At 48.5% G+C, this 28,000-nt stretch overlaps 1 protein-coding gene across 2 annotated transcripts; it reads right to left on the bottom strand.

Moving 5' to 3' along the window:
- Positions 1–2: 2 nt before the first annotated feature.
- Positions 3–26,702, bottom strand: FLOT1 (flotillin 1). Of its 2 annotated transcripts, none has more exons than XM_035107777.2 (13): positions 26,602–26,702; positions 24,053–24,113; positions 21,992–22,067; positions 18,558–18,648; positions 17,513–17,656; positions 15,637–15,756; positions 14,052–14,147; positions 11,153–11,305; positions 8,485–8,666; positions 5,758–5,803; positions 5,522–5,659; positions 4,050–4,214; positions 3–3,405 (listed from the first exon to the last, which is right to left on the bottom strand). In XM_035107777.2, exons 2-13 carry the CDS (start codon positions 24,093–24,095, stop codon positions 3,370–3,372), a joined length of 1,290 nt encoding a protein of 429 aa, XP_034963668.1. In that variant the 5' UTR covers positions 24,096–24,113; positions 26,602–26,702; the 3' UTR covers positions 3–3,369. The 2 variants fall into 2 exon arrangements, with proteins under 2 accessions (XP_034963668.1, XP_034963669.1); XM_035107778.2 differs by having other exon boundaries at positions 3–3,402; positions 26,602–26,690.
- Positions 26,703–28,000: the final 1,298 nt, after the last annotated feature.

Genomic DNA, 28,000 nt, shown 5'->3' with positions numbered 1-28,000 from the left:
AATGGCAGCGCCCATGCACACTGGTTGTGGCTCGGAGTCCAAAAGCGAAGGAGCCGCTTTGTTCCCTGCTGTTCTTGACCGAAACCACACTTGTCACGTTCCTCCCAACAGGCCTGCTGTGAAACCGCCAGCTCCTTCCAGCTGGCGTCTAAATCACTGGACTGTAGTCACACAGTCGCACGCTCAGCTCCGGCCAAACCATCGCATAATCCCGCTGAGAGGAGCACAGCTCCATCAAGTAAAGATCAGCGTGATTGGAGGCCAGACGTGGCTGGTGCTGACCTTTGCAGCTGCTCCTGCTGCTTCCAGGAAGACAATTGACAATAGACACACTCGGGGTTAGCGGCGGAAGGAAAAGCAGGATGAAAAGGCAGCTGGACAAAAATAGGCCTGCCTACATTTCTCACCCCAGCCAACATGGCAGGGGTGAGCAGATCAGGGTCTGCTGGTAGGGTGATCTGCATCTAAACAGCATGGGTGGCTTTTTGTGTGCAAAAACTTGAGATTAATTAATGGGTTTACTTATTGACATCATTCGCAACTGTTTTAGTATGGTTTTTTTTATAAAAAAAAGTGGCATAGCAGTTGTCCATTCGGCAGAGTTTTCTTTGAAGTGTAGCATACAAATAGATGAATCAAATTGAAATAAATCAACAATAATAATAATGGCGGCAGCAGCAGCAAAGTGGCTTTTTGTTAGGCTGCACAAACGAAGAAAGCTAACCAGGAGTTAAGAGACAAAAACGGAGCTTTATGTATTTATTTCATTTATATCCCACCTTTCTTCCCAGGAGCTCAAGGTGGCGTTCATGGTCTTTCCCCTCCTCTTTCAACTGTGGGGTAGGTTAGACTGAGAGGCAGTGATTGTCCCAAGGTCACCCAGTGAGCTTTGATCTCCCAGGTCCTCGTCTTGGCACTCTAACCACAACACACCAGCTGTCACTTCAGGCTTGCTGGGAAACACCTGCTCTTCCAAGCCTTTTTAGAATTTAGTTACGAGTTCATTGTTGCCAATTAAGTGTGCTGATCTTAAACCAGAATTTCAGTGCAGGCATCTCTCCCAGGCCACCTTGCCCAGAGCTAGCAGTCCTGGCATGGCAGCAGGGTCCCAAAGCAGTGCTAATCAATTGCCCACTTGCCACATTGAACTGCAGCTAATGGAGCCAGAAGGGCTGCAACTATTTCCTAGAAGTCAGTGGCAAAGTTGCCAGGGGGACGTCTTCTCTCCAGTTAATTAGTAATAAATGGCACAAGGTTCTTATGAGAGAGTTGGAGATGACACACCCTTAGTTTCCCCCCTCCTCCAGCCAGAGGGAGGGTGAAAAGCCAGATGAGCGAGAAAAACAAAAGCATTTTGGGGAGGCAGACTAAAAGTTTTTCAGTAAGATGGGCTGGGAAAGAGAGACTGCTGGATACATTTTGAGGTGCTATTGACACTGGCGGACATTTTTAGTTTTGGAAGGCAGGGAGGGGGAAGAAGGCAGGGAGGGGTGTGTTTAGTGTGGGCTAAACACACACACACAGAGAGAGAGAGAGAGAGAGAGAGGCAGACACAGGCAGTAATCTTGGCTTTTATTATAAGCGGAGGATCTTGGTAGCAGAAAGGACGATGGGGCAACTCTTTCTCCTTGGCAAAGAGTTAGACAAGGCACGGTGCTGAGGCCTTACTACACAGCAAGCAGGGCAAGAGTTGGGGCAGGCACAACCAAGCGGCTTCTCTGTTAGGTACAGGGTCAAGGGTGCTCCATCCACAATCAAGCGTGCTTCCATCTCAGGAGTGAGCAGCATGCAAGCGAACATGATTTGCAGCACGAGGGAAGAGGGCAAAAAGCGACACAGTGAAGTCTGGCTACTCACAGCTCACTCTGGGAAGCTCAGACATGGCTCAAAACAGCTGAAATGTAAGGACAAGACCGGAGTCTGGCAGCAGAAAAGTGGGTGGGTGCGCTCGTTAAATGGTCTTTTATTAGGGTTACCCATTCTGAATGAAGCAAGAGCCGATTGTCTCTGTTTTGACAGCTTTCCTCAGAGGGCCAACCCACCTCACGGCAAGGATTGCCAAGGCAGATCTGAACGTAAGAGGCGAACCGTGTGGCGCAGGGTCCCCATGTCCCACTGCACTTGGAATGCTCTCCTTCAGGAAAGCTCCCTGCGTGCAGAAACCTAGCATGTCAAGGGGAAAGGCTAGGCCAAAGCCACAGCCAGGTTTCGGCAAGTGCCATAATCTTGGCTCAGAATCCACACTAGTAAAAGGACAGCAGCACCTGTCATCTTGATTGTGTATCCCACAAGCCCATACATGCACCCACCTCCTATTCCAGTCACAGGACTGGTGGCAACGTCGGCTTGTTCCTGAAGCTAACACAGATATAAGGCACAACCAGATGTTGATTTTAAAGGGGGGGGAGGGGAAATAAATACGCATTCATTAATACGCACCTACCAGAACAGCGTTTGGCCACCTGCCCACCATGCCAAAAGTAGTGCGGAATGTGCCTTTGACTTCATATACCTGTGGCTTAGTGCAGAGCGGCTGTAAACACATGCAAACCCTTGAAAAAACGAGATAGTGTGTGTGTGTGTGTGTTTTAAAAAAGTATAAAAGCAACAACAAAAGGGAGCAAGATTATTTGAATTTTGCCAAGTGGGGGGAATCTCAGCCATGCCCAAGTACTATGGCACAAAGGGAGAAAGGGTTGAATTAGCATGGGCATACATACACAGGAAAATATAAGTGGTTTTAGGTCTATGGAGCTAGCAAGAACTGTGTCCATGCCCAATGGCGTAGAACTGACCCTCTAAAACGTCTCCACTCGCAGAAGGCAGTTCCTTAGAACATCCACTGGACCCACCCTACATAAACTCGAAACACCTTGTTCGCAAAGCATCCAGCAACCAACCAACCTCTAAAGGGCAGGCCTTGGATTCCCCTTCCTCCCAGATTCCTCTTTGCTGCCTCCCCAGTAATTCCAGAAGCAGACCCTTCCTTAAATTCTCCAAGAAAGGTCACTAGCAGGAGGTACACATTGACCCGACGAGCTCAGGCAACAAAGCAAGGAAGTGGCGTCAGCGGTGCAGTTGGTGGGGAAACGAGAGCAAAAGAAGCATGGCGTGACAAGTGATAATGGGTGCCAGGGTGCTTACAAAGGTAACATTGGGGTTGACACTGGGAGACAGCAGGGTGACAGACCTCAGCAGTTTCAAGGATTGTTGGCCAACATGCAACAGTTCAGTCCATTAAAGGTTTGGCGATTACAGGAGGGCTCAGGATGGGGAAAGAACTTTCTATATGTGGACACATACAGATGATGAGGGTCATGTTCAGGAAGGATTTCCCCCTCTCCCTCCCCCTCCGCAAGTCTTCCGCATTCAGTTCATCCGTCTTGGCTTCTGCTGATTCATCTGCTGGAAAGACGGAAAAGACAAAGTGCGACAGAGTAAGCCATAGAAAAACGGGGAGTTAAGAAAAAGCACCCGGGGTTCCTCAAATTCCGCTCTCTCCTTGGATAACCAAGGAGCTGCGATTCAAAAACTCCCATCCCCACTATCTTCTTCCGCAGAATATGGCTCCCTGGTTCCCCTTGCTGGGGGAATGGGAGGGAGGGGTGCTGGGGAGAAAAGGGGCAGGGATAGCTCCTTACTCGTGCTTCAAAACGCCTTCCCGCTGCAGCTAGAAATGGACCAAGGCACCAGATTAAATATTCTCTCCCCCCTGCCCTCATCTAAGAATGAGTGGAGGCTGGTCCATTAGGGCAAATGGGGCACTACCCCACCAAGCTCAGCCACCTGCCTGCCTCCCCACTTACAATCTGCCCAAGAGGTGCTTTGGCTGTCAGCATTCTCCTCCTCAGCGTTGCCTAGGTAGAATTCAGCAGGGAGGGAGGAGAATGGGGAACAAAACCAAAAGTAGTTGGCTCCGCCCACTGTTGGCTCCACCCACCATTGGCTCTGGCTCCACCTACTCTGCCACCCTGCCTTCTACCTTCCGGTCTCAGGAGGTTGGGGAACCAGCCTCCCCTGTTAAGAACCTAACAGCTCTGGCTTGGTACCTGAGAGATGCTAACGCCAGTGAGTTTCTCCACGGTGTCAGGCAGCCTGCTCATGATTTCAAGCACCTCCCCCGTTATCTTGGCAGCCCCCATGTCCCCAGGTCCGCTCGATACCATGGTGATCTTCTTCACCGAAGTCAGGGGCTTGCTGATCTCGTCGGCCATCTGTCGGCAGAAGGAAACAGTAGAATACAGTCGTACCATGGATCCCGAACGCCTTGGAACTCGGACGTTTTGGCTCCCAAATGCCGCAAACCCAGAAGTGATTGTTCCGGTTTGTGAACGTTCTTTTGGAACCTGAACGTCCAATGGGGATTCCGCGGCTTCCGATTGGCTGCAGGAGCTTCCTGTAGCCAATCGGGAGCCACAATTTGGTTTGCAAACGTTTTGGAAGTCGAACGGACTTCTGGAACGGATTCCGTTCAACTTCCAAGGTATGACTATATGCACACTTACATGTGTGTATCTCTTTCTGTACACACACACACACACACACACACACACACCGTATATTCCGGCGTATAAGACGACTGGGCACATAAGACGACCCCCAACTTTTTCAGTTAAAATATAGAGTTTGGGATATACTCGCCGCATAAGAAATACAACCCGGCGTATAAGACAACCCCCGACTTTTGAGAAGATTTCCCTGGGTTTAAAAGTACAGTGGTGCCTCGCTTAACGAATACCCTGCTTAACGAAATTTCCGCTTAACGAAAGGATTTTTCGAGCGGAGCTTGCCTCGCTAGACGAATGCGTTTTACGAAAAATTCATCTAGCGAATCGCGGTTTCCCATAGGAATGCATTGAAATTCAATTAATGCGTTCCTACGGGGGGAAAAAAGTCGAAAAAAATTCAGTGCATTCCTATGGGATTCGCTAGACAAATTTTTCGCTATAAGAAAAGACCCGTGGAACGAATTAATTTCGTCTAGCGAGGCACCACTGTAGTCTTATACGCAGGAATATACAGTATATCTTTTACTTTCTCTTTCTTTCTTTCTTTCTCTCTCTCTCTCTCTCTCTCTCATATTTGGCAGAGAATCCGGTAACTGGCACAAAACTGGACAGCTCTGCCAGAATCGTTAGCATCTGAACAGAACCAAGAACAAAAACAAACATCTAAGTTCTAGAACGCTGCAACATTTAGTTGATTAACAGATAATAATAAAAAAAGACTGGCTAAGAACATCTGATTGGTCAGCAGTTTAATACACACACACACACACACACACACACACACACGCACACGCACACATCAGAAGGATGTATAAACATGGCCCAAATAACTGGTCAGCAATTTCTATTTTTTACCAGAAGGAATTATAAAAAACGGAATTATACAAGAAACGGCAAACAGGTAACTAAAACCACTCCCTGGACCAGTTTGCTCTCTATCCTGCTGCCATTTCCAACACCTCCCGTATTTGTTTGAGGTATAGCGTCCACTTATTGAGAGAGCAGGGACTCACCTCCGGGATCTTCTCCAGAAGCATGTCAACCATGGCTACTTCCTGGTACTGCTGGAAGGCCTCTGCCTTCTTAGACATCTGCTCGGCATCAGCCCGGGCCTTGGCCTCGATAGCGAAGGCCTCAGCCTCACCCTTCACCTGAAGACGAGGAGCAAAAGGGACCGTGAGTTGGCTTCCATCCCTCCTGCCCGGAAACGTTCCTCCCACAACGCGGGGGGATGGGGACACACACTCACCCGGATGGCCTCTGCTTCAGCCTCCGCCTGCATGATCAGCTGTGTCCTGTCGGAGAAGAAAGAAGGAGGGTCTTCATCGCTGCCCCGTGCTCCCAACAGCCAAAAATAAGGGGGTATTATCCGCAACCTTTTTGCTTCACAAAACGGAGGTCAAAACCAGGAGGATTGAGGATATAGCGAGCTCAGGGTGTCAGGCTGCCCATTACATGGGAACGGTAGAAGTGTCACACTCTGAGCACACACAAAGTGTTGTTGTTGTTGTTGTTGTTGTTACTATTAATCTGTATACCACCCTTCATCCAAAGGATGGTTTATAGCATATCAGCATACCATACCTAAATATCAATATCTATCTATCTATCTATCTATCATCTATCTATTCTGTACAGAACTGTGTGTGTGCACATGCATGTAAGGATTTTTTGTGTTTTGTGTGTAATCTGGCAAAAAAGTAATTACAAATCTCAGGAAAAAGAACAGGTTGCTTGTTTGGGGGTGGGAACAGGTACAGTGGGGAGAAAAGCAGTTCTCCCTGCTCTGAATTGTGACTAGGCTGTAAATTAATATTTAAAGATTTTTTAAAAAAATAATTCTGAGGGGGCTTTTTACACACAAAACACACACACACCCAAGTTTATACGTATACAAATACTGATACACATTTGTAAATGACAGCTACTGAGCTGTACATTTTCACTGTGTGTTTTGTAATTGTTGAATACTGCTCTTTTAATATCATTAGAATATCATTAGATAAATAATACAATGCGCTAAGGAGCCCAGCTAGCCCAAGCCAGGGCAAAGGTTCCCACGAGCGCAGTGTGGCAGATTTCCACCCTGTACCCCCAACAAAGGTGACCTGGGAAGGGTCAGGAAAAACCCCCAGAACAGCAGGCAGAGGAAGGAGCAGAAGGGGAAGCTGGAAAGCTTGCTCTGACAGAACGATCGCTGTAGCGCAATACCGACTTCCTCCCATGGAAATGAAAAATATGCATTATATCCGTGTAAATGATACCATTCAGTGCCATCTATATCTCCGGGGGGCTTCTGCACCTGTTTTAGCGTCTGGCAAAAACAGAAGCAGCAGCTCTGGCTGCCTTTGCACAGGAAAAGATGGGGCACGCCCTGTGTTGAACTCAAGATGAACTGTTCCGGAAGCACATTTTGGTAGTCAAGATAACCCCACAATTAATTGGTAGTCATAGTAACCGTGAGCTCTTCGTTCTCGCAAGTGAGTGGGAAACAAACTGCGTACCATCAATAGATTGGTAGTCGCTGCAGAAATGAGCTCATAAATTATTATATTCCCATATAGTCTAATTGGGTTGCTTTGATGTTACGCTTATCTGGGGGACTGGAGTGCTGGGCTCTGAGCCGAGAAAAGGGGAGCTATCTGTAAAATTTGGGCATTTGCCACTTATGCCCTCACCTGGGCCAAACTGATGCCCTGGCCAAAGTGCTTTGTGTAGAAAGAGTATACAAACATTTGGTTGGGCAAACTATCTCCTTGCTGCAGCGTCCATCCTGCATCTGCAAAGGTTGGGAGACCTTGTAGGCTGATTTGCTCTACAGCTTTCTAATAAATAAATAAATAAAATAAGTAAGTAAGTTACAGGGAACCAGGCAGAGGGCCTTGTCAGTAGTGGCGCCCGCCCTGTGGAATGCCCTCCCATCAGATGTCAAAGAGAAAAACAACTACGTACCTGACATTTAGAAGTCATCTGAAGGCAGCCCTGTTTAGGGAAGTTTTTATTGGCTGATGTTTTAATGTATTTTTAATCTCCTGTTGGAAGCCGCCCAGTGTGGCTGGGGAAACCCAGTCAGATGGGCAGGGTATAAGTAATAAATTAATTAATTGATTAATTAATTAATTAATACCCTACCCATCTGGCAGGGTCTCCCCAGCCACTCTGGGCAGCTCCCAACAGAATATTAAAAACATAAAACATTAAAAGCTTCCCTAAACCAGTGTTTCTCAACCTTTTTTGGGCCACGGCACACTTGTTCCGTGAAAAAAATCACGAGGCACACCACCATTAAAAAAGTTAAAAAATTTAACTCTGTGCCACCCTATATTATAATTATGACTGTAAGAAACACTTGCCAAATATTGCTTTCCGGCGGGTCATTGTTGTATATTGGCGGCCGCCAGGCTCGTTTGCACTGAGCTTTGGGAAAGAGGAGGAGAAATATTGCTTTCCGGCGGGTCAGTGCTGTGTATTGGTGGCCGCCAGGCGCGTGACAATGCAAATCGCCCTTCTCATCGCGGCACGTCGCGGCACACCAGCCAGCGTCTCGCGGCACACTAGTGTGCCGCGGAACAGCGGTTGAGAAACGCTGCCCTAAACAGGGCTGCCTTCAGATGTCTTCTAAAAGTCAGATTGTTGTTTATTTCCTTGACATCTGAACAGAGGGCGTTCCACAGGGCGGGCGCCACTACCAAGAAGGCCCTCTGGCTGGTTCCCTGTAACCTCACTTCTCGCAAGGAGGGAACTGCCAGAAGACCCTCGGAGCTGGACCTCAGTGTCCGGGCTGGACGATGGAGGTGGAGACGCTCCTTCGGGTATACTGGGCCGAGGCCGTTTAGGGCTTTAAAGGTCAGCGCCAACACTTTGAATTGGAAACGTACTGGAAGTCAATGTGGTGGTTTCAACAATCCTCCTTTGGTATCCCTGCGCCCAACTACTCCCGGGAACCCTCCTTTGGGCCTGCGAACGCTGCCCGTACCTCTCAGCTTCCGCCAGTTTCTCCAGCCGGAAGCGCTCTGCCTCGGCGGGCTTCTTGACCTTCGCCTCCAGCTCGCGCTCCTTACGGATCATCTCCTGCTCCTGTATCTGAATCTGCTGGGCTCGCTCCACTACCAGCACCTGCATCTTCTCCTCCTCGATCTTCTGCTTCGTCTTGGCTACCTGCAGAGCATGGAAGAGACACAGGAGGGAGAGGCTTGGGGTCAGGGAGCAGCTGGCGAGGTTTGGTCAAGCAGGCAGTGCCTTGGAATCTGAACAGGTCAAGGCAGGAACCGGCAGCGGGCTGGCTGAGATGTAGCAGGAAACTACCGTTTAGCATGCCAAGAGTGACCCTTGGGCTAGTGTACTCCCTTCACCTGGTGTGGATGTGAGGACAAGTTCAGAGGTTGAACCATACTGCTTCTCCCAGGATTGTCTGAGCAGTTTTCTGCTTGACCTACGTTTTCTAGACGTGGCTCCAAGCTGTTTTCTCCTGGTCCCGCACCTTCACCAGGGAAAACCTGCTCTTTAGCTTTAAATTGGAGTAAATTGCAATCTGGAGAAAACCCCAGTTGCTGTTTGCTCCGACTGAGCACTAGAGTGTGGTTTTCCCAGGGGGGGGGGGGGGGAGCAGCGAGACAAGAGGAAGTGGTTACTCTTAACTACATTTGGTGGAAACAAGCCAGCTTGAAAAAAATTCTCCTCTTTCTTTCTTTTCCTTCTCTCTTGCTTTCTCCTTCTTTAGAGCTCTCTTTTTCTTGCGTTTTCTCCCTTCTGACTTTGCTGTTTTATCTCAGTATATTATTAAGAGATATTTTGTAATGGGTATGTATTTCTGTGAACGGTATCTCTGAATAAATATCAACTTTAAAAAATGGATTGTTTTCACTAACTGTTAATTATGTATATTTTCAGTGACAAACATCACAAACCTAAAGAAGAAGCTGCGCCGATAACATTCCTACAAAAACAGAACAAATGGAAGGCAAGGAAAAGGGCATTTAGGCAGGATCTTTCTCGGCAAAGGAAAATGTTGAGATTTGGGGGATCATTCAGCAGAGAAGGGGCGGGCAGCCTTTTTCAATCCAGGGGCCACACTGCTTTGTGAGCAGCCTTGCGAGGGCCACATTCCCATAGTGGGCGGGGCCAGAGGCAAACAACACATGTGACTCTTACCTCTTGATAGCAGGCTACATTCCAGCCATGCAAAAAGTCAAGCGCGCGCGCACACACACACACACACACACTCGTACCTTGGATCCTGAAGGCCTTGCAAGTCGAATGTTTTGCCTCCCGAACGCTGCAAACCCAGAAGTGAGTGTTCCAGTTTGCGAAGGTTCTTTGGAACCCGAAAGTCTGATGAGGCTTCCGCGGATTCCGATTGGCTGCAGGAGCTTCCTACAGCCAATCAGAAGCCACGCTTTGGTTTCTGAATGTTCTGGACGTCAAACAGACATCCAGAACGGATTCCGTTCGACTTCCAAGGTACGACTGTACCGTATTTACACAAATCTAACAAGCACCTTAATTTTCGCAACATAATTTGGCCAAAAAAAAGGTAAGCATTAGATTTGATGGCACATTTACATTCACCAGCAAATACTTTTTTCAAGGTTTCAAGGTTCTGAAAATTGAGGCGCACATTAGATTTGATGGTGTATTAGACTTGAGCAAATACGGTACATCTCTCTATGCAGGCGGGCGAGAGGCACTGAGTCACAGTTCAAGGACTCATTCCAGACAGGCAAAATAACTTAAGGAAGGATGGAGCAGGGCCGGGGTCTGAAGGGAAAGGGTGTGGACTGGGGAGGAGGCGGAGTCTTAGGGGCCAGACAGAGGGGCCTGGAGGGCCACACTCCCACTGAGGTTCCCGGCCCCTGCAGTAGAGGAAGTGGGTTTCTAGCTACGTAAGATTAATTAAAAGTACAAGGCAATCAACTATTCTCAGGCAAAGTATCTCTGTAGGCTGACCAGATCTCTACACCTCCAGGGGGGTGAAGTTCCAGAAAGCGGCCAGCAATACTCCTGTGCAAGGTGGATTTGATTTAAATCAAATCGATTTAAATCACTAGTCAGTAAGACTCGATTTCAATCTCTTTTTTTTCACAAAAAGACTCACTCTTGCTGGTATAATCTTAATATTTACAACCAGATGAAGGTTTCATTTTTGGAATTATAAATTTTCAGAGTACTTTTTATAGTTGTAAGGTTTAATAAGTTAACTGTTTATATTTGGACAACTTTTATGTCGTGCTTTATTGGAGGGAGAAAAACAATCATTTCCTTAATAACAATTTAAACCATTTATTCAACTAAAACAATAACATTATAGCCTATGTATCTATGTTTGTTAACTGATGTGGTTAAACAAAAAAAAAGAGACAAGTTTTAGCACACATGAAAAACTTAAAACAAATCCTTATTTCCTGATGAATAGCCTTTGGACTATAATGTAACTTAAATAGAAAGATTTTCTCTCCAAAAGCATTTTATTTTAAAAATCTGATTTAAAAATAAATAAAAAAATCCGATTTAAATTTAAAAAACCCAAATTTTAAATATATATATACCATATATATTTAAAAATCATTGATTTTTATCCACCCTGCTCCTGTGACTTATTTCCCGTTCCTCTGCCCACCACCTTCCATAACTAAAGCTTGCCTCACCTGGAGCTGATAGGCCAGGTCGGACTCTGCTTTCCGCGTGTTCACCTCGTAATCGTACGTGGCCTTCTTCAGCTCGTAGTCCCGCTGGGCTTTGGCCATTTCTGTTTCACTCAAGTACTGAGCAGACAATTTCTCTTGTTTGGCCTTTGCTTCCTGCAGGCGGAAACAGGGGCGACAGCTCAGGGACAGAGCACATGATCCAGGTTTAATGATCAGTTTCGGACCCTCCACTTGCACGGGGTTAGATGGTTTGGCAACAGAAAGAGGCAACTGGATTTTTCCCCAAAAGACGGCTGGAAAGGTAACACCAGCCCGGGGGGGGGGGGGAATGGCTCACCTTTAACAAAACAATAACAGCAAATAAAATGCTAGGAAACTTTTAAATGGGGGTGAGGCCCACCTTGGGAAAATGCTGACCTGGAAGAGAGATGCCTCAGGTGGCGAATTCCCAATGGGAATAGCGATGAGAGAAAAGTTCTTGCGATGATCCCTCACAACATCACCAAGCAGGAGATCTCAGCCCTCTTTCCCACTCTCCTATTTGCACCATTTGAAAACTCCCAAGCTCCAAACAGCTGCACATTTCAACATGTAGCGCAAGTGCCATATGGCCAACCCACATTTTGAAACACACATAGAGTCATACCTTGATTCTCGAACACCTTGGTACTCATACGTTTTGGCTCCCGAACGCCGCAAACCCGGAAATAAGTGTTCCGGTTTGCAAACCAAATGCTTTTCGGGAACCGAACATGTGACGTAGCTTCCGCTTGAGTGCAGGAAGTTCCTGCAGCCAATTGGAGGCCGTGCCTTGGTTTTGAAATGGTTTCGGGAGTCAAACCAACTCCTGGAACGGATTAAGTTTGAGAACCAAGGTAGAACTGTACTTGTTTAGGTGAGTCATTGGTGTGTGTGTGTGTGTGTGTGTGTGTGTGTGAGAGAGAGAGAGAGAGAGAGAGAGAGAGTAGCATAGCGTTGGAGGAGGGCCTTTGCAAAATATCTCAGCTCCCCCACAGCGGCTGGGAACGGCAATGAGGGGTGACACTTCTCTAGCAATTTACTTAAAAGTGTTTCTAAAGCGCTTAGTGTTTTTAAAAATTGCTGAAGCAGTATCCAAAAATAACACTGAAGCAATAAAGCAGGAGATGGGGGGGGGGACGGGGACGGGGGAGACACACCAGCATTATAAAAATGGGAATTCAGAAATAAAAGGGAATAATCTTATGAGTTAGGGAATACCCAGAGGAAAAAATATGGGCAGAATTCACATAAGGAGCCCTGAGGAAGGACTTCTGCTTGCGCAATGGGGTAATAAGAATAAGGATCTTATTCTTTAAACCCTGCCCATCTGGCTGGGTTTCCCCAGCCACTCTGGGCAGCTTACAGCATAAAAAAATAGTAAAACATCAAGCATTGAAAACTTCCCTAAACACGGCTACCTTCTAATGTTTTCTAAAAGTACTGTAGTAGTAATAATAATAATAATAATAATAATAATAATAATAATAATAATAATATTTATACCCTGCTCATCTGGCTGGGTTTCCCCAGCCACTCTGGGAGGCTTCCAACAGAAGATTAAAATACAATAGTCCTTCAGATATCAATAGTCCTTCAGCTATCAAAAGCTGTTTATCTCCTTGACTTCTGATGGGAGGGCATCCCACAGGGCGGGCGCCACCACTGAGAAGGCCCTCTGCCTGCTTCCCTGTAGCTTCACTTCTCGCAGTGAGGGAACTGCCAGAAGGCCCTCAGAGCTGAACCTCAGTGTCCAGGCTGAAAGATGGGGGTGGAGATGCTCCTTCAGGTATACTGGGCCTTAAAGGTCAGCACCAACAATTTGAATTGTGCTTGGAAACGTACTGGTAGCCAATGTAGGTCTTTCAAGACCAGTGTTATATGGTGTCGGCGGCCACTCCCAGTCACTAGTCTAGCTGCCACATTCTGGATTAGTTGTAGTTTCCGGGTCACCTTTAAAGGTAGCCCCACGTAGAGCACATTGCAGTAGTCCAAGTGGGAGATAACCAGAGCATGCACCACTCCGGCGAGACAGGTCCGTGGGCAGGTAGGGTCTCTACCAGATGGAGCTGGTAGACAGCCGCCCTGGACACAGAGTTGACCTGCGCCTCCATGGACAGCTGGGAGTCCAAAATGACTCCCAGGCTGCGCACCTGGTCCTTCAGGGGCACAGTTACCCCATTCAGGACTAGGGAGTCCTCCACACCCACAGGCCCCATCCCCCCAAAACTGTACTTCTTTCTCGTCAGGATTCAACCTCAATCTGGGCAGCTCCCAACAGAATATTATTAGTAATAATAATAATAATAATAATAATAATAATAATAATAAGCAATAAATAATGAAGCGTTAAAAACTTCCGTAAACATGGCTGCCTTCAGATGTCTTCTAAAAGTCAGATAGTTGTTTATCTCCTTGACATCTGATGGGAAGGCATTCCACAGGGAGGGTGCCACCACTGAGAAGGCCCTCCGCCTGGTTCCCTGTAACCTCACTTCTCGCAGTGAGGGAACTGCCAGAAGGCCCTCAGAGCTGGACCTCCGCGTCCGCTCTTAACGGTGGGGGTGGAGACGCTCCTAGAATACTGGGCAGAGGCTTTCCTCCCATCTCCTTTCACTGTACACCCCTGGAATTTTTCTCTGGGGATGGGAGAGGAAAATCCCACCCAAAGGCTTCACAAGATGTCTGAAGCAGCTAACAGGTGGTGGTTCACATATGGCAAGGGGGAAGGGCATTCCACAGCGCATGAGATAGAGCCAATCTTACAGAGCCGCTTTCCTACTTTCTGGTGGGCATCTCCAGAGTAAATAGAGAAAATCCTAAAAGACCAAGATTAGCAGGAGAGGCCGGTTCACTCTAAGGGCCTGGTCCCAGAGCTCACCTTGATGCCAGCATCCCTCTTCGCTTCGGCTTCTCCAATCCTGGCATCCTTCTGCACCTGAGCAGTCCGAGCTTTCCCCAGAGAGTGAAGATAATCCTACAGTTGGCCCAAGAGAAGGGGTTAATATTATGGCCAAGAAGTGCAAATATACCAAGGTGTATTTGACGCTGGAATTTGCAATATACTGATTACCACTTGAACTTTTTTTTTTAAATGCCATTTTCATCCTGGTATGTAAGAATAACAAGAAGGAACACCCAGCAAAACCCTGGGTGCAGCGTTCGAATTCTCCCATTGCTCCAGGCATATTTTGCGACAGGGAATTTCATCCGCGTGAGCAGTTTCTGAGCTCTGTGCCTAAGATTTCCAATTAAATCTACAGAATGGATGGAAAGAAGGATTTTTTTCTGCCTCCCCACTTCCAGCTACTCTCTGAAGCCTGGAGAAGAGACCCTCTTAAGAATATTAGGGCGGTAAGCAGGGGAAGGACTAGACCATGTGAAAAAAAGAACATAATATTCTAACTGCAGTTCATTCATTTTTAAGCTTTGTATTCTTGTTATAAAAAAGAGTGCCTAGACATTCCGTTGCTGTGCCCATAACCAGATTTAAGGTTCCATTTAGCTCCTAGCTTTCATATCTCAGTTTCTAACACTCCCTGGGTGCCACCCTGGGCTCCTTTGGGAGGAAGGACAGGATTATATATATAATAAGAATAAATAAAACAAAACAAAGTAACATTTCTCAACAAAGCACAGAGGAAACAGAGAGCATTGCTTTGTTTCACCAGTGCCTCTGAGGAAGTGGATATCGGGAAAAGTACCATTTTAGTGCACCATATAAATCCTCTCTTCTCTCGTTCTGCGTTGGTGTGTTATAGCATTAGGAAACGTTCCATATTCACTAACTAAAGTAATATGTTAAGGTTTTTATTACTTACTAGCTGGCCCTGCACGCGTTGCTGTGCGTTAGTCTGTGAAATGGAGGGTAATAGCCCCCCTTCAGATACCCCAGAGCCTCAGAGTCCCCCTGAGTCGAGGCGAGATACTGTGGAGAGGGCAGGTTTCATCCCTGTGCCCCCCCGTGTTATGACCCATTACGTATCCCTGCCCTCTATTGCCCCCCCCCACAACAACGCTCGGGGAGTGGCCTGGATCGTTGTGTCAAAATTTCAGGGCGATCGGTCAAGCGGTTACGGAGAAAAGTGTAGAATGCAGTTTCACGGTTTTTACATTTTTGTATATATAGATTGACTTTTGCCAATGGAATTCTAACCCCAGTCACTTTATGGAAAGGGACCAAAGCCCCTGAAATTATATTGATATACCTAAAGCTAGTTCCTAGAGGGACAAAACAGTGGGAGAGAGAGCTGTTACCTTCATGCGGAAGAGGCCAAAGCTCAGAGGTAGAGTGTCTACCTAGCATGCAGAAATTCCCAGGTTCAATCCCTGGCATCTCCAGGTAGGGCTGGGGAAGAATTCTACCTGAAACTCTGGAAAGTTGCTGCTTTCAAAGCAGAGACTATACTGAGCTCTGGATGGACCAGTGATCAGACTTGGTACAAGGCAGCTTCCTGTTTTCTTACCTGGTCGTCGTGTATGTCTTTGAGGGTGTAGCTGACCACACTGATCCCCATGTTGACCAGGTCAGAGGAGGCAACTTTGAAGACCTGCTCGGAGAACTTCTTCCGGTCCTTGTATATTTCCTGATGGGTGAACAGAGACAGCAGAGGGTACAGGTGAAACTCGGAAAATTAGAATATCGTCAAAAAGTGCATTTATTTCAGTAATGCAACTTAAAAGGTGAAACCAATATACAGTGGTACCTCGGTTTACAAACACAATTCTGTACTTAAACTGAAGTGTACTTAACCTGAAGCGAACTTTCCCATTGAAAATAATGGAAAGTGGATTAATCCGTTCCAGACAGGTCCGCTGAGTACTTAAACTGAAAATACTCAAACCGAGGCGTACTTAAACCGAGGTATGACTGTATGAGATAGATGCATGACATGCAAAGCAAGATCTGTCAAGCCTTTATTTGTGGTAATTGTAATTGTTTGTCGTTAGGTGGGTCAATTATAAATGGAATGTAATTAATGGAATGTAATAGCGATGCTTATTTTTGTTTATTTTTTATTATTGTAGCTATTTGTTTTATTACTGTGGAATTTCCAAAAGAAAGCATTTGTAAAACTTAAAAGAAAAAGAAAAAATAATAAGTTGCATTACTGAAATAAATGCACTTTTCGACGAGTTCCACCTGTATTATACCCGGAGAGGGAAAGCAGTCAGGAACAGGAATCGAGTCCTAGACTTGCCCACCTTTCCACCCCAACAGGGTCCATTTATTTCAGATTTCCAGGACTTGGTCACTTCCTACAACCACTCGCAATTCCAACCTGATAATTGCCACCTGCCCAGATTTTAACTTGTCTGAATTAATTTTAAGATGTATTTTAATTAACTGATGTCTATTTTTATGCATGTTGTGTTGTTTTTATGATGTTAGCCGCTCTGAGCCCGGTCTTGGCCGGGGAGGGCGGCATACAAATAAAAACATCATCGTTATTATTATTATTAGTAGTAGTAGTATTACAAAAGCAGTTGCTTCTGCAGAGTATCTAAAGGGCTGTTACATGGCGGGGAATGGAGCGAGCTTGTTTTGTCCCGCTCTGGAGGAGAGGACCTGAACCAACGGGTTCAAGTTACAAGAAAAGGGATTCCGACGAAACATCAGGAAGAACTTTCTGATGTTTAGAACAGTGAGAACTGTTCCGCAGTGGAACAGACTCCATCGGGAGGTGGTGGACTCTCCTTCCTTGGAGGTTTCTGAGCAGAGGTTGGATGGCCATCTGTTATGGATGCTATAGTTGAGATTCCTGCATTGCAGGGGGTTGGACTAGAGGACCCTCGGGGATCCCTTCCAACTCTGCAATTCTATGAGACACCTGGGAACTCTTAAAGCAGGCTTCCTTATCATTGATGGCCATGCTGGTTGGGCATTGTGGTAGATGTAGTCCCAAAGCCCCACCAGGTTGGGGGAATGAAGATAAAGTCCCATCTACATGGCTGGAACAAGGGCACCTAAGCCAGTGTGGTGTAGTGGTTAAGAGCGGTGGACTCGTAATCTGGGGAACAGGGTTCGCGTCTCCGCTCCTCCACATGCAGCTGCTGGGTGCCCTTGGGCTAGTCACACTTCTTTGAAGTCTCTCAGCCTCACTCACCTCACAGAGTGTTTGTTGTGGGGGAGGAAGGGAAAGGGGAATGTTAGCTTCTTTGAGACTCCTTCGGGTAGTGATAAAGTGGGATATCAAATCCAAACTCCTCTTCTTCTTCTTCTTGATGCAGGTAACGCCACACATTTCCCAGCAGGGGGCAGCATGATGTATACACAGTGACCCAAACTCATCCCTTCCAGCAGAGGGCAGCAAAGATTGAACATATTCTGGCAGAACTCACCTCTACGGTCATGTGGGCCATGATGGCTCTCTGGTGCCCCTCTAGGGTCTCCAAAGCAATCTGGGCAATCTCGAGCTCAGATTTGCCCAGGAACATCTGGCAAGCAGCTGACAGCATCTCCTTGTTCTGTCCCTGAATCTTCACCTATGTTGGGGGTGGGGCGGAAAGAGAAGAAAGCAAAGAGAAAGGAAGACACCCCCTCCTTAAGTTTCCTAACAATTCTCACATCCTGTTTTAGGTAATTGTCAGACTGGAGACATTTTCCCTTTAAGAGGAAGAGCCGTTTCTGGAATTACTGCATGCAGGGAGCTTCTGTAGCCCAGCACATCTTGCTTTTTGCTAGCCATTAAGCTGGAGGAAATTTAATTCAGCAAACATCAGCACAAGGCCGGCGTCATGCCCTAGCATTTATTTAGATGATTATACACTGTGCCCTTTCGCAAGCCACAGGCTGGTTTGCAACAAAGGCAAATGAAAAAACCCCCAGAAAGCAACACAGTTCTTAAAATACAGACTGCAGGCTGATGTGGAAGAAGTGCGGTTTTGCAAGTATTTGGGTCCCAGGCTGTAATGCTAAACTTCGAATCCCCCCCCTCCCCGGGCAATATTGTGAGGGCCGGGGAAAGAGCTGAGGCAAGTTTTGGAAAGAGGAGGAAGAGAAAGGAAATTAAACTGATCCCCTGCAGGGGGTGGGGGTGGGGGCAGAACCAAGCCAGATGGGCGGGGTAGAAATAATAAATTATTATTATTATAAGAGGAATATAAAATTGTTCCAATGGAGGAAATCAGAAATGGCCTTTTCCTACAGAACAGGGGTGGGCAACCTGCGGCCCTCGGCTGAATTTCATGTGGCCCTTGGCCAAGTTTCCTGCAGGAAAAATGGTGCATGTGTGTGACAGAATGAAGATAGAAGGGAGCTGTCCCGAAAAGGCGGCCCACCCACATTTTGATTCAGCCCAGGCCACTGCCAGCATAGGCCCCCTTCCTCTCAGCAGATGAAATGTTCCAATTAAAAGGGAAACAAAGCATGCTGGGAAATGGTTACCTGCGCAATGCCTGTGACGGAGATGGGGACTCCGTGTCGGGTGTATACTTTTTCACTCTTCACATTCAGGGTCAGAGTATTCAGTGAGATCCTGCAGGCAATGGGAAGGGGAAGGAGAGGGTGAATAAAGAAGAAGAAGACACATACACACACGGATTTCTCAGTGGTGACCTGGACCTGCCTTCCTGCGAAGGCCAAGCCAGAGGGACTCAAGGTGGCGACCTCCAGATGTTGCTAGACTACAACTCCCACAACCCCTGTGTATTGGCTACGCCGGCCGGGGCTTCTGGGAGTTGTAGTCTAACCACATCACCCTGGCTACCGTGTTTCCCCTTTTTTAAGACGTAGTCATAAAGTAAGCCATGGCAGGATTTTTAAGCTTTTGCAAAACATAAGACATACCCCGAAAATAAGACATACACCCATGACATGTGGAGCGAGACCGCCGAGCGCCCCAGCCAGCCAGCGGGACCTAGCACGCCAGCTGTGGCAGCAGCAGGAGGGTGAGGCCTGCATGCTGTCCCGCCGCCCGGAACTGGCTGCTGGAGCGCGGAGCGCCCAGCAACTCAGAGCGCCGGGCGGAGTGCCGGAGCCAGCGGCCTCACCTCCACCCGGCCAAGGAGGCCTGCCATCCCACGGCGCTGAACCAGCTGCTGGAGTGCACAGAGCGCCCAGCAGCTTGGAGGATCCAGCAGTGCCGAGCGGAGCGCCGGAGCCAGCGGACTCGCCTCCACCCGGCCGAGGAAGCCTGCCATCCCGCCACCCTGAACCGGCTGCTGGAGCGCGCGGAGCGCCCAGCAGCTCGGAGAACCCAGCAGCGCCGGGCGGAGCGCCGGAGCCAACGGCCCCGCCTCCGCCCAGCCGAGGACGCCCGCCATCCCGCCGCCCTGAACCGGCTGCTGGAGCGCGCGGAGCGCCCAGCAGCTCGGAGAACCCAGCAGCGCCGGGCGGAGTGCCGGAGCCAACGGCCTCGCCTCCGCCCAGCCGAGGACGCCCGCCATCCCGCCGCCCTGAACCGGCTGCTGGAGTGCGCAGAGCGCCCAGCAGCTCGGAGAACCCAGCAGCGCCGGGCGGAGCGCCGGAGCCAACGGCCCCGCCTCCGCCCAGCCAAGGACGCCCGCCATCCCGCCGCCCTGAACCGGCTGCTGGAGTGCGCAGAGCGCCCAGCAGCTCGGAGAACCCAGCAGCGCCGGGCGGAGCGCCGGAGCCAACGGCCCCGCCTCCGCCCAGCCAAGGACGCCCGCCATCCCGCCGCCCTGAACCGGCTGCTGGAGCGCGCGGAGCGCCCAGCAGCTCGGAGAACCCAGCAGCGCCGGGCGGAGCGCCGGAGCCAACGGCCTCGCCTCCACCCAGCCGAGGACGCCTGCCATCCCGCCGCCCAGAGCAAAACAAGCGCATGCTTTCCCTTGGCTTGTAAGGCTCTTGCTGCAGACAAGTGTGCTTCACGGCACTCCAGCCTCTGTTGTTTTCCCCAGCAGAAAGTGCCATGGGGGCACTCATCCATACCACAGCAGAGTGTGTCTGCTTCAAAGGATGAGTTTGCCCCTGACGAGGGCCAAGTGTGGCTTGCTAGCCCAGTATTTCTGTGGTCCCTGCTCAGGCATTCCTGTATTGAGATACCCAGTTCTGGTGACAACTGGGGTGTCTTTTAAAACCTCCAATTTACAGAGCTACCTGACCTTCTGTAGGCAGCTGCATTCTGATCTGGTAGATTCTAAACTTGCTCTTTTTCAGTCAGTGGGATACTTCCAGACTGCTTCTGCTCTATCTGCCCTGGCTCTGTCTTCCAGCCCTGTCTCGAGGGCTATTGTTTTTCAAAACAAAAGTCTGCAATCCCATACAGTATCCCGTAAGTGAACATATCTAACAATTGCTCATAAAATTATGCTGATGCCCTTCTCCTTCCTCAGAACAGGTCTCTAGCCAAATCATTCTGAAGTTGAAATTTAAGACACAAGCTAGCCTAATGGCTGGATTTCCAAAAGATAAAAACACAATTCTGACAACCCTTTGAATAAGCAGCATTTGCCATTTGGGCCAGGGCATGGGAATCTGGTATCTGTGGACAATGGTGAGTGGAACTGGCGGCTGCTGCAGCGCCGAGCACTCAGAGAGCCCAGCAGTGACCCGAGCCAGCGGCCCGGCCGAGGAGACCGTAAAGTAAAAACCATAATAAAAAATAAGACATCCCACTGAAAATAAGCCACCCTGTGTTTTTTTGAGAGAAAAAAGTTATAAGACGGTGTCTTAAAAAAGGGGAAACACGGTATCCCTGGGCCTAAGGTTGCCCGTCAGATATATATTGCTGGCACGGCCAACATGGCACGACATGGCACTTCTACTCCTTGCTTAATCCAAAGGCCTCTTTAACTGACTGTCCTTCACTTTCACAGGTTTTGTCCCCCAATTGTAGACACCAGGGACGGATGGATTGAGTACAACCACCTCACAACAACCCGGTGAGGTGGGTTGGACTGTTCAACTTCTCTCCTGCCATTTCTTCTATGCAAACTGCATCCTTCCCAGAATCCCTTGGCGGCAGGCCAAATCTTGGCTTAGATCTAAATCTTGGCTTAGATGTAACTGAACAACACATCTCTTTACAGGGAGGAGTTTTCATTGTTCTGGCGCTCTTTTAAGCACAAGAATTCAGTGCACAATCTAACAGGCAGAGGGATGTTTGGATTTGAGAATTTAAATTGTTGTTGTCTGAGCCGGGTGCGTGTGGAGGAGAGCTTGTTTCTAGCCCTCAACAGAAACTCAGAAGATGCCGTTTCTAAGTGCATATTTTTGGTGAAAGAAACTACAGTGTGCAGGAGCGGAGTAAACAAAAGCCATTGTGTTGCAATATTTGAGCTTTCTGACTCTGACTGGGGAGACTTGAACTCAGCCAGGTTTTGTGCATGGGTGGCGCTGCAGTCTAAACCATTGAGCCTCTTGCTGATTGGAAGGTCGGTGGTTCAAATCCCTGCGACAGGGTGCACTCCTGTTGCTCTGTCCCAGCTCCTGCCAATCTAGCAGTTCGAAAGCACACCAGCGCAAGTAGATAAATTGGTACCGCTGCGGTGGGAAGGTAAACAGCGTTTCCATGCACTCTGGCTTCCGTCGCGGTGTTCCATTGCACCAGAAGCGGCTTTGTCATGCTGGCCACATGACCCGGAAAGCTGTCTGTGGACAAACGCCGGCTCCCTCGGCCTTAAAGCGAGATGAGCGCCGCAACCCCATAGTCGCCTTTGACTGGACTTAACCGTCCAGAGGTCCTTTACCTTTTAGCGCACGGTAGTGCTTTAAATGTATGGAGCAGATGAGGCCTTACTGGTGTCCTCCAGAGAAGGGACTCAAGATCCAGGTAGGGCAGGAATATGTTCATGTTAGCAGCAGCCTTGCCAAAGCCCCCTTGTCCCTCCCAGGGGTGCTGCCCCAGAAGAACTCACCTCTGGATCTGCTGAATACATGGCAACACAAACACGCGTCCTCCAGCTATCATGACAGGGGGACTGCGGCAGAAACCTGAGGGAAAAAGGTTGAATTGATGCACCTTAATGCAACACACCAAAATCACTGACGTAAAGGGGCCTCCTATAGTGGTACCTTGGTTCTCAAACGCCTTGGTACTCAAACACTGCAAAGCTGGAAGTGTGTGTTCTGGTTCGCGAACTTTTTTCGGAAGTTGAATGTGCTCCATTTGGAGTGTTACGCTTCTGATTTGAGTGCCACACTTCCAGCAAACATCCGCTCTCATGATTCCAACAATCTCTGCTGGAATGTATAAACACAGTCCTGTGAGAGGAATATAAACCCAACAACGCTCAGGTCTGTCTGGTTTTGCTACTTATTTTGCGTTTTTGTTTTTGAGGCTTTTATTTGTTTTGGTGACTGGGACTGTGTGGAACCCAATTCAGCTACCGACTGATTGATTGCGTGACTGCAGTACATTGATTATTGCTTTCGCTTTTGGATCAATGGTCTTGTTAGATAATAAAATTCATGTTAACTTGCTGTTTTAAGGGTTGTTTTTAAAAGTTTGGAACCAGTTAATCACTTTTGCATCACTTTCTATGGGAAAGGGTGCCTTGGTTTGGAATGCTTTGGTTTTGGAACGGAGTTCTGGAACAGATGAAATTTGAGAACCAAGGTACCACTGTACTTCCAAGAAAACAACAACCCTGCTTGTTAATGATCAGGGGAAGAGAGGAGGAGGAGGCGAGAGAGAGAGAATCATAGAATTGTAGAGATGGAAGGGACCTCGAGGGTCATCTAGTCCAACCCCCTGCAATGCAGGAATCTCAGCTAAAGCATTCATGACAGAGGGCTGTCCAAGCTCTGCTTAAAAACCTCCAAGGAAGGAGAGTCCACAGCCTCCCGAGGGAGAGAGTTCCACTGTCAAGCAGCAAATGAAAACTGCAAAGGAAAATGAAAACTGCACAATAGGATTCCCTGGAAAACCCTAAGCAGGGTGGTTGGAAAAATGGAAGCGGGGGGGGGGGGGGACGGGGGACCCAAGCCCCAAAATGATTCTGGTGTGAATGGATGGAAGGGCAGAACTACAGCCTGTTTTGAAATACGGTACCTTCTGTAAAGGGACGCAGGTGGCGCTGTGGGTTAAACCACAGAGCCTAGGGCTTGCCGATCAGAAGGTCGGCGGTTCGAATCCCCGCGACAGGGTGAGCTCCTGTTGCTCGGTCCCTGCTCCTGCCAAACTAGCAGTTCAAAAGCACACCAGTGCAAGTAGATAAATCGGTGCCGCTGCGGTGGGAAGGTAAACAGCGTTTCCATGCGCTCTGGCTTCCGTCGTGGTGTTCCATTGCACCAGAAGCGGCTTAGTCATGCTGGCCACATGACCCGGAAAGCTGTCTGTGGACAAATGCCGGCTCCCTCGGCCTTAAAGCGAGACTCGTACTGCTCAGAGATTGGGGTGGCATGAAATAATATAATAGCGGGACCTACTATAATATATTACCTTCACCAGTGGGAAAGAATACGGTTTAAAAGAACAGAGAAAGAGACCTAAATGCAGACACACGCTGCCTGCTAACCTTCCTCATGCAGCATTTTGTCTTATTTAATACCCTGCCCTCAATCTGAACTCTTAAAGGCCAGCGTACAAAACAAAAGAGTACTGAAAAGAAATCAAAATCTAATCGGAGCAGCAGAATATAACCAGATTAACTCAATTAAAAGGCTGTGAATAAATCATTTTAAAAGGCTGTTATAAGCTCAAGGAAGCCCACATAGAGCAGGAATAGAAAAGAAATCAAGTAGGGAAAAGAAATCCAAGGAGACAAGAAATTCCCAAAAAAACCTCTTCACCAAAGGTTGAGTGTCCTCAACCACCATGTGATAATGATTATAGGAGGGACAGGAATAGTATATCCTGAAAGAAGCCCACGGCTGGGACACTGAAGAGGCATGTTCCACGCTGCAACATTTTGTTGCAGGTCCCAGGCGTACCCACCTCTGTGGTAAGAGGGAGGAAGAGGAAGTGTAGAACTCACCTGAGACAACCATGGCCTCATTGGGGCCACAGGTAAAGAACATCCTGAAGCCTGGGGGGGTCTAGAAAGGAAAAAGAAACATGGATTATTTCCATGGAGACCCGCCATTCAGCTCTCCTCCATTATGCTGCTTTCTGGCCTCCCAAATGTACCAACTTGCCCACTCAGCTTAAATTGGGCCTGGAAATAAACTGAATACAATTTTGTCCCAGGGGAAAATGAGTGTGCAGTGAAGGCCAAAATGAAAGTTAAGGCTTGGCTTAATTTAAGCTCAGCTTTAAAGACAGCATCGCAAGAATTGCCAAGATGGATCACACCAAAGGCTGGATCAGACCAAAGGTGGCTTTTAAAGTTGTTGCAACAGGGACTTATAGATTCATTAGAGGTGTATTCGATACTCCTCAATTCAGAAATGGCTGAATTCACTAATGGGACTCGCACTCCTAGGAGACTGGACCAATGTGATCTGGGTAGACCATGATTTGGATCGGATCGTGTGATCCCTTTTCAACGGTTTCTGAGAGCTGCGGGGCTGTTTGGTAACGGTTTTGCTTCCTTGTTGTCTAAAAACCTCCAGAACGGTTTATTCTGTCACCCACAACCTGGAACAGCGGTTGCAATTGGAGCCTTGAACACAACACAGCAAGTTGCCCTGGGACTTGCCAATGTTCCATTGCTCTCAGAGGTAACTATATCGGGGGGGGGGGCATGCAAAATCTGGAGCCAGCAATGTGAAATGTGTAAAAACAAGCAAGCAAGCAAGCACACAAACAAACAAACAAATGGAAAACACTGTTAAATAAAGAGAGGCAGTACAGCTGCCCTTGAGTGGCATTGTTCCATGTAGACCTGGAAGGAACCAGAATTGTGCAGCCACAGGTGAGTGCTGGGCGGTTGTTGTTGTTGTTTTTGGGGGGGGGGACTTTTTGGCTTCCATGGGGCAATGGTGAAGCCCAGCAGGCCTGAGACCACCACAGCCTCGTGGGTTGACTTTTGTACTCAAGGACACGTCCCAAAATCTTCTGCGCCTCCTGGGAGTTGCGGTGGGGCCTACAGAGGCTTCCTGACGTGGAAAAGGTTAATCCTTTTCGGGCAGGAAGCCCGGAAAAGCAAGACTTCTATGGGCGCATCTCAAAAAAAAGCTGCAAGCAGAGGAATACGGTACAGCTGGAGACTTGGGAGTGCAGGAATGCCTGCAAGGAGAGGTCGGGTTTGCATGGAGATCCCCGGGCAACTCTTTGAACATTTGCTTGATCAGGAGGCCATCTGATCATGCTTTTTGGGGAGGGTGTCTGGGCAGGCTGATAGGGAGGCAGAGGCTTCGTACAACATATGTCTAAAGCGTGCGCGCGCACACACACCCTGCCAAAAAACTAATAGTAATCCTGGGAACTGTAGTTTGCTAAGGGGGCTGGGAATTATAGCTCTCTGTGGGGCAAACAACAGCCCACAGGATTCTTTGGGCGAGTGCAAGGGAGGTGTGCGTTAAATGTATGGAGTAGGCAGCCAGACTACTCTGGCCCCAAGCTGTTCCTGTTGCATTTATATTCCACGTGTTCTCCAAAGAGCTCGCTCAAGACGGTGTACACCCCCCCCCACTTTATCCCCACAACAACCCTGCAAGGTAGGTTGGGCAGGCAGAGGGTGACTGGCTCCCAGTCAACCAGTGAGCTGAGTGGGGTCTTGAACCCTGGTCTGCCAGGTCCTAGTCTAACCACTACACCGCCAAGGGATGTTGTATGGGGAAGCTGACGCTGCTGGGACTGTCCGCATGGGCCAGGGGGTCAGGGATAATGGGAGCGGCAATCCCATACGGGCACACACACCTGCCCTGTAGGGCTTTGAAAAGAATCACAGAATTATAGGATGGCAGAGGTGGAAGGGAGCCCCCGAGGTCATCTAGCCCAACCCCCTTGCAATGCGCAGAAATCGCCAGCACCTTGAATTGAGCTGAACTGGATCGGACAGTGAAATCAGCACAGCTGTCCTTTGATCCAGTTTCCGGGCAGCCCCAGCTACACAACAACGCATTACAGGAGAACCACACACACACACTGGCCTTCGACAGCTTCTCAATTCATGCTACATGCAAGAATCCTAGCATTTCCCCGCTTCCCAAAAAAACAGACCACACTTGTTTAGTAAATGCTTCCAAAGGTCGCCTCGGGCTGTGCATTCGCTCCGGGTGCGGCTGTGTTATTTATTTCCCTTGAAAAGGTGTAATTAATCGGACTGCTGTTGCACACTGCGCTGGGGCGCTTTTGAAGCTTTCCTAAGGCGGGAGCACGGTGAGGACTAGTGGGTTGAGGCGAGATATGCAGGACCGGGGGGGTGGGGGGTGGATGGGGAGGGCAGGAGGTGCTCTCCAAAAAAACAACAACAAGGCCAGCAGGGCCACGGCCGTTATTATAGATATATACATGCATGCTTTTAAAAAAAAAAAAGATTGCAAAGGGTGAATGCGAAATCCCAATGCACGAGGGAGCGTGTGGGTTCTTGCCAGCCTCGCACCCGCTTTGCAAATCGGCGCCCCCTTCTTACTCACTCACCCGCTCGCCCGCTGCAGCTGAATCTCCAAGGCGGCTTGTTTCTTCCTGCCTCCGACAGGCACACCCTTCCTGGCTCTCTGACACCACCACTTTCCCATCAGCCCGCAGTGTGCTTTCTCTCTCTCTTCCCCAGCTTCGCCGGCAGGAGCGCACCGAGGATTTGCAGCCCCCTGCTGGCTGCTACCTCGCAGTTGCAGGCGCTGCTGAGAGACGAGAGACCACAGGGCAAGGAAAGCTCTTTGCTTTGGGGTGGGGTTTTTTTTTGGGGGGGAAGCTTCTGTTCAGTTTGATTAGACGCACGCGCTCTAACCAACTGAGCCATTAAGATTTGGTCATTTTTTTTTTAAAAAAGAGTGCAACTTAAAGGATGCACAGCAGGCAGAAAACCAACAGGTACGGCTTTGTTTAAAACTGGGACAGACTCTCTGCTGCACAACAGGCGGGAAAACAAACAGGTCAAGCTTTGCTTTAAAATTGAGACAGGTGGGCTCCGTGCCTTTAATGGCTGCAGGGGGACCTTTACCTTTTACAGGCGGGTAAACAGCAGGTCGAGCTTTGTTTTTGCAGTACTGAGCTCCAGATAACCGTTTTTTAACATCCCTAGCTTAGTAGAACAGGGAACGCAGGTGGCGCTGGGGTCAGTGGTTCGAATCCCTGCGACGGGCTGAGCTCGGTCCGAGATCCTGCCCACCTAGCAGTTCGAAAGCACGTCAAAGTGCAGGTAGATAAATAGGTACCGCTCCAAGCGGGAAGGTAAACGGCGTTTCTGTGCACTGCTCTGGTTCGCCAGAAGCGGCTTTGTCATGCTGGCCACATGACCTGAAAGCTGTACACCAGCTCCCTCAGCCAATAACACAAAATGAGCGTCGCAACCCCAGAGTTGGTCACGACTGGACCTAATGGTCAGGGGTCCCTTTACCTTTACCTTACTAGAAAATGAATACATTTTCTAAATAAGATTAAGATGTGACTGTAAGATTTAAAATTAAGTGCATTTTCATATATGTGTGTGTGTGTGTGTTACATAACCTCCAGTCAACTCTACGGTTTGTCTGTTCCCCATTTAAGCACGTTCAATGCACACATGCGGACACACACACATAGTCCCAAACCCACAAGTGGCATGAATGAATGAATCTTTATTTGCGTCAGCCATAGGCCATAGCAACAAAACAGCAATGCAATATACGAAGAACAGAAATAAAAAGTCGATTATATAAAACACACTTTAGGGTCATGAATCAGCAGTCAAATAGTGGACCTTATTCCGATTTCCCCAGCTAAAAACCTTGCAACCTTTGCTGTCATCTGCTCCTCTTGATCTGTCAGGAGAAAGGACACTGTGGCAGTGATTGGGTGACCTGGAATGGACAATGAGAGACATAGCTGCCAAGTTATC

The sequence above is a fragment of the Zootoca vivipara genome, chromosome 2, assembly GCF_963506605.1.
Source record: "Zootoca vivipara chromosome 2, rZooViv1.1, whole genome shotgun sequence".
Taxonomy (NCBI): Eukaryota; Metazoa; Chordata; class Lepidosauria; order Squamata; family Lacertidae; genus Zootoca; species Zootoca vivipara.
Note: the sequence above shows the minus strand (reverse complement) of the source record. Positions and strands in the feature narration are given on the sequence as shown.